This window comes from Seriola lalandi, unplaced genomic scaffold (genome assembly GCF_002814215.2).
Source record: "Seriola lalandi dorsalis isolate HSWRI2012SDOR001 ecotype SW California unplaced genomic scaffold, Sedor1 jcf7180002054585, whole genome shotgun sequence".
NCBI classification, from domain to species: domain Eukaryota; kingdom Metazoa; phylum Chordata; class Actinopteri; order Carangiformes; family Carangidae; genus Seriola; species Seriola lalandi.
The window spans coordinates 2487100-2494208 of NW_019525138.1; the positions used below are offsets into that span (position 1 = coordinate 2487100).

The following is a 7109-nucleotide window of genomic DNA, read 5'->3' on the forward strand; positions in this document are numbered from 1 at the left end:
TCACCCTCCTCCTCCCCCGTCTGCCTCTTTCTTTCATGTCTGTTGTTGTGACTGCTCTGTAAATGTCAGCAGGCTGGCAGAGAGAGTGCTGGACAGCACACACACACACACACACACACACACACACACAAACTTAAACACCTGTCACACACAATGGATCTCAGGGTAGCATTGAGGATGTGATGATGGCAGCAGATACAGGGAGAAGAGACTGAGAAGTGGTGATAAAGTGAAGAAGTCTCCATCAGCGACTGAGTGTCGCTCCTTGAGCAAAGCATCAAACCCACCTCTGATCATTGACCAATAATCAGCTGAAGAAGAACAGGAGGAGGCGTTCAGGATTTAACCGTGAAAATCAGAAACAGCTCGAGGCAGCAGCTCTGAGATTGAATCAAAGACGTGACGGACGACAGAGCGGACGGTTCAGGCCCTGAAGACGTTGCTGTTAACATAATTAGTGACGCTCCAAACGAGATCGTTATTGATCCGTCTGTTCAGAGACAGGGTTTCCCCTCAGAGTCTGAACACAGACACGTTTTTCTTTTCTTCCTGCTGACGACGAACACAACGGTTACAGACAACACAAGCATGTTTATGATGTTCATGATGTTCATCAGGGTCCATGAAGCTGATGTTTCAACATCTGGGTGGGAAAATGAGCTGATCCACTTAAATCATCAGGTCAACTTCACACATGTGTACAGATTGGAGGTTAAAGGGCCACTGTCCTTTCAGACCATGTTTGTTAGACACTAATTAGTTTGTGGTGATTTGATTAAACATTATTTTATTTAGGAAAGTTCAGGACAAAATAAACTAAAATAATAAAGGTTAGTGAACTCGATTTTGACACGAGACAGAACCAGATCATTAGAAAATAATACAGAAAAGCATGGAAGCACTGAGAGGCCAGAGGAAAAGTTTTTTTGCCAGGATCATTTTTGTTTTTATTTTAAATTTTTTCTGGGAAGAAAGAAAATAAAAAGAATTGAAAATGAACCTCTGTTGAACATGCTGTTTGTTTACAACCTGTCGACTAAAAACTCATGTTATAAACAGCACATATTAATTAATTATATATTAATAAACTAACATTTTAATGAACCCCACCACACACACACACACACAGTAAACTCACCGAGGCCTTGCGGAGGCGATCCGTCTTCCCGAAGAAGTACGCATCTTCGAAGGAGGAGGTGCTTCCTCGCAGCTTCTCCGAAAGGTTCCGGTACAGGCGCTTGGCGGCGCTGGGGGAGGCTGGCCCACCGGGGCACTTCCTGGTCTGGGACAACTGAAGGTTCTGCATCTGCTGGGTCATGACACCCGGGAGGCGCCTGCTGGAAGGAAAGTTAGACCATGGTCACTTTCTCTGACATCAACACCTCTGATGAGGATCCGCTCGGTCTCAGGTTTGTCATCAACATCTGTCCAACACATGTAATCATGAGTCAGCTTCTGTTCATTGATGATCCACAGACACCAGAAACTGAGACTTAAAACGAGCTGGAACTTTGTGATTTCACAACAAAGCAGTCCCCAAGCCCCGCCCACCCTGACCCACCATCCAACCTTGCAGGAATTGGATTCTCTTGAGTGTTTCAGCTGAAATCTGCTATATTTTTATTAGAAAACAGTCAGCCAATCAGAAGAGAGGCTCAGAGCCTCCTCTCTTCTGATTGGCAGAGAGACAGTATGGATTGTTTGTGATTGTATTCAGGTAGCTTAGGTGAGGCACCTCTTATTCTACCTCTACAGCTCGTATTAGGATGAGGATGAAGATACTCCGCTGAAAATATAAAGAGTCAAAATGGCTGAACGCTCCGTTCAGCCATTTTTCATTCATTCATTCATTCAGTCTCCGTCTCTCTGAGGTAACTACACATCAGCGGTAGGATCAAAGGGCTTCAGTGTGGAGAGAATCAGAAAACCACCGGCTGTGACATGTCAGCATTCCCACCCTCATCCTCATATCGTCAGAGGAGATTGCTTCAGTTTTTCATCCGACTAAATGACCTCCTGTCACCAACAGCTCTCTCTCTCATTCTCCACATCACGCCTGGACCAATACAACATGACACTGAAATGACAAGACTGTCAAAAAGGAGGTGGGGGGTGGTGGACATCATCACATTCATACATCAACTATCTATGTTTTATTATATTTTACTGAAAGATAAATTTAATTTCATGATATCAGAGTGCGTGTAAAATAAAACTGACAAACTCAAAATTAATTAAAACTAGAATCACCTCCTCGTGGTCGTCTGCCTCCATCACTCAGACTAGTTTGAGGTTACATCCCTGTTTATCCACAGTCATATAAAATATGAACCATTTGTGTGAAATTTTGTCATAATTGCTGTGAAGTCTTGAGTCATGGCTAAAAGGTGTTTTGTGAGATCACACTGACCTTTGATCTTTAGCCACCACAATCAAATCAGTTTGTCCTTGTCTCCAAATTTGAGGGATTCCCTTGAGGAGTTCTCAAGATTTTTCTTTCACAATGCCAAAATCATGTTTTGTGAGGTCACCGTGACCTTGACCTTTGACCCCCCAAAATCTAATCAGTTCATCCTGGAGTCCAAATGAATGTCTGTGCCAAATTTGAAGAAGGTCCATCAAAAAGGCATTACTGCGATAGCCTGAAAACAAAATGGCTGCCGCTCTGACTGTTGCCGGAGGAGTAAAAACAATGAAATGTGGCTAATTGAGTTGAATGTAATAGACACAGGCAGAGGTGAACAGGTTTGCCTCCACTGTGTGATGTATGAACGTCTATTGTCCTTCACTCAGTCTGAGTCTCCAGTGTCTGAACATGAGACCATGTTCTCTGCAGCAGATTAGTTATTAGAACATCTTTATACGACGCCTCATTATCCTGATTCCTCGTGACACACCTGCAGCCTCTCGTCATTAACGGGCGCCACATGAAAACTGCTGCTTCACCCGATTGTTCTGCACTTAGCCCAGCATGACCTCACACAGCCGTCGGCTCTGATTGGCTCTCTCACACTGCGTTGTCCATCAGTCTGAGCTGGAAACAGATCCGAGGTGGTGATGACGCTAATTTAGTTTAGCTGCTAACTGCCTGTGTCCAATGTACATACAGATTTACACAGAGATGATAAGACAAACAGTATGTAGAAAAGGAAGTGGATGAGAACTGACTGAACAGAGCTAACAGGAGCTGCTGGATGATAGTATCATGGGTGTGCATCCACCTTGTTAGCTGTGAATGAACCTGCTCTATGCACCTGCACACACAGGTGAGCAACCACCAGCTGCAGGCAAACACACACACACACACATACACACTAACTCACTTACTGTGGAGAGATGATCCACAAGTATGTGCAATGATTTATATGAAATTTATGGTCCAGTCCACGAACAAATAAATGAATAAATATCCATATGTCTACCCCTCAAAGAAATGGTCCCAGAGGAGGAACCAGCCTGAGATCGATCTATACAGCCCTGATGAATGGTTCTTCTCACACTGAGACCACCGTCAGACCTGGACAGATCCAGGTGGATCGTCCTCTGCAGCGAGTCAAAGCCGAGTGCGGATTTGATTAATAAGCTGATGTTAGATCAGATTTTATACGAAATGGAGATATAGGAGCACTGCCGCAGGAGGAGAACTCAGGTAGTTTTGAACTCCAGAGATTGACGGAGCATGTTTTAGAATTTATTGCAATAGGTGTTGATCTTGGTTTTAAACAGGAAGGAGAGAGAGAACGAGTATGTCTTTGTTTTTCCTTCTTCCTCCGTGCCGGTGTCAGTCAGAGCAGGAGCCATTTTGTTTTCAGGTTGTCCGTCCGTCTCAGTCTCGTGGACACGATATCTCAGTAACGCTTTGACAGAACTTCTTCGCATTTGGCACAAACATTCACTTGAACTCAAGGATGAACTTTGGTGGTCAAAGGTCAAGGTCAGTGTGACCTCACAAAACACGTTTTGGCCGTAACTAAAGACTTCAAACAGAAAATGAGAAAATATCACACAGATGGTTGATACTTTCTATGACTCTGGATAAACAGGGATGTAACCTGGAACTAGTCTGAGTGGAGGAGGGATACAACCATGTGGAGGTGATTCTATCAATTATTCTTTTACTATTGATCAAACTGTTTGTGGACTGAACGTTGCATTAATGAACTTTACCCATGATCATAAACATTGTAAACCTTGCAAAAACTAAAACTAAAAACTGAAACATCTGTTCACAGCTGCTGAGCCGACATTTGGTTGGGGATTTTAAAGCACTTAAATGTGAGTTAATGCCCACTGAGAGGCAACACAGCCAGTTCTGATTCACCTATAGCTCTGTGTGTCTGTGTGTGTGTGTGTGTGTGTGTGTGTGTGTGTGTGTCATGTAACTCTTGGGATTGTTACACATAATTGGTTTCAGTTTAGAAATATCAATCTTTCAAACTGATGGTATAGAGAGAGAGAGAGAGAGAGAGAGAGAGAGAGAGAGAGAGAGAGAGAGGCTTTAAATTATTAAGAAAGAACAAATTGCTTTTATAATTGTGCTGCTGAATTCACTGTTCAGTCTGACAGTAAATACACAGGAGGCAGCTGACACAGTTGTTAACGGAGGAAAAAAAACACAACAGCACATTATTATTATTTTTTTTAACAAGTTTCTTTTAAAACCACCTCAGGCTGCGTCCACACTACCACACCTGAAAATGTGTCACATGTCACGTGACCATTCACACAGACTGAGCATGTGTGAGCTGATGTAAACAGCGAGTGGACCATCTACTCTGCAGGTGGTTAGTGACAGTAAATCCTCTGAATGAGGAACAGACTCTGACTCTGGATTAGATATAACTAACCGTCAGACTTCAGATAGACTAATTAATCTGTTGTACAAAGCAATTAAGTTCTTCACAATCTCAAACCGGACTGTAGTACAATGAATTCTGGGTAAATTAAGACTTTTTTCATAATAAAATAAATGGGCAACTGAGGAACCAACCGCTCGGCTCTGTTTACCTCTGCAGAACATGTTTGTCTTTAGGAAGAATTCAGTGACAAAAATGAATGAAGAGTCAACTCAGGAAGTGAACTTGGGACTCGGCCTTAACATGAGATTTGCTCACAAGAAAGCCCCCCCCCCCCCCCCCCCCTCCTGCAGTGCTAATGAAGCAGAGTTTGTCTGAGACCCCAGCTGTGTGATCGGCTGCTGTTACACACAACAACACATGCTGTTCATCTACACACTCCTCCCTGTTCAGCAGGTCAGTTAGCAGACTGTGACTTACTGACACACACACAAACACACACACACCAGACAACCAGCCCCCGCCCCCATACACGCACTCAAACGCACACGCGCACACAAACACCCACACTGTATATAATGTTTACATATGATACGACACCTGTTATCATCACTACGAGCAGAGATGCTTCCCTCTGAATGGCTGTCACATATTAAACTCAAATATGTGAACACCTGAGACACAGTTCAGGTCAACAGGTCGCTGAACACCTACAGCTGTTAACTGACTGGTTAAACTAATTTAACCGTGGGTTAAACTAACCACACACCCACTTTAAAAACATGGATGCTACACTCTGTTTTACGTTCTTCCCATAATCCTTTACTCTGCAGGATCCTATAGTATTGTCCATCACAGCAAATCAGACCACACTAGAGGTTTGGTTCGCTGGTCACTTGGGAGGATATCTCTACATACTACAGTACCCATGAGCCTCAGCTGCAGTTGCTATGTAGAAGAAGCCGGTCAGAGACGTGAATCAGAACCGGATCTTCAACATTGAGTCACAGCTGCAGGATTTATCCAGAAATAACACGTTTAAATTGCAGCACGTTTCTACAAAGTCTGCAAAGTTCTTTTGTGATTGGGTGTTTCTTCCTGAAATGCACTTTGGGAATCATAGTTGACCTTTCTATGTCCACAGGCTTCTTGATTTTACCAAAGAGCCAGATGTTCATGAGAGTTTCACATCCAACAAAACCGTAGAGGAGCTCTAACACCAAACAGAGAGAATAACCAAGAGTTTGTGTATGTGTATGTGTGTGTGTGTGTGTGTGTGTGTGTGTGTGTGTGTGTGTGTCCTCACCTGTCCAGACTGAGTGAGGATCGGGGGGTTCCCGTGTAAAACAGGGGCCTCAAGTCTTTGATCAGAGCATCTCCAGCCGGTCTCTGGTTCCACCTCTGAGCCAACCGAGAGATCTTACTGTCGGACCTGACACGCACACGCACACACACACGCAGGGAGATTGGGATGGATAAGACATCAAATCCACAGTTGGAAACACTCTCTCATCCATCAACAGGTGAAATCCCACCTGAACAGAAGGAAAGGGATCTAAAAGAACGAGACAGGATGTTCAGAAAGTTCTCGTGCCTTCGATCGACCTCCTTCTTCTCCTCCTTCTCCTCCTCCCGTGTTCAGGGTCCACAAATCAAACGTTCACTGTAAAGAAGCCGCAGCCTGAAGTCAGAATTTCCTCCTCCCTTCGTCGTGTCAAACTGTCACCAGAGACAGTTCTTCAAAGCGTCGTCTCGATGATCCACATCTCTCTGCTTTTATCACGCTGCTGTGAACGGATGAATTTCACTGGATTTGATCAAATGTCTTCTCCAGCAGGGACTGACAGACGCGGCTGCAGTCTGACTTCATGCTGGACTGCAGCAAAAAAAAATTCAACAAAGACAAGAACGTGGACGCCAACAGTCCGACTGGGCTTCAGATGGATCCCGGTCCAGCTGAGCTGCAGCAGAACCCGAACGCCAAACTAATCTGCTGCACAGAGACCACACCTGAGCACCTGACACCTGTCAGCTCAGAAGTGACGCGCAAAAAGTTGCTTCCAAGCGGTGAAATATTTTTTAAATTCTGTCACGATCTCTACAGATGTCACGCAAACAGTCTGGTACTCACAGGAAACCCTGGAGGTGGAGGACTGAGAAGCTCCTCAGCAGCAGATCTAACCCAGCATCTGAGCTTCCTCCGCTGGGTTCAGTCTCTCTGACTGATGCCTCCTGGCTGCCTCCGGCTCTCCGGAGCGCTGGATCATCTCCGGGATGAAGTGTGTGTGTGTGGGAGGGAGGGAGGGAGGGGAA

The 7109-nt window shown here is 44.6% G+C and overlaps 1 protein-coding gene across 7 annotated transcripts in view; it reads right to left on the bottom strand.

The window, feature by feature from the left end:
* ankfn1a (ankyrin repeat and fibronectin type III domain containing 1a) overlaps positions 1-7109 on the bottom strand; it is a 101552-nt gene that overhangs the window by 43886 nt on the left and 50557 nt on the right. For 5 of the 7 annotated variants that reach the window (XM_087177289.1, XM_087177287.1, XM_087177285.1 and 2 more), the window contains exons 7-8: positions 6103-6228; positions 1139-1337 (exon numbers count right to left, since the gene is read on the bottom strand). In XM_087177289.1, coding sequence (XP_087033415.1) covers positions 1139-1337; positions 6103-6228 — 325 coding nt within the window. The remainder of the gene's footprint in view (positions 1-1138; positions 1338-6102; positions 6229-7109) is intronic. The other 2 variants (XM_087177286.1, XM_087177288.1) reach the window with 2 other exon arrangements.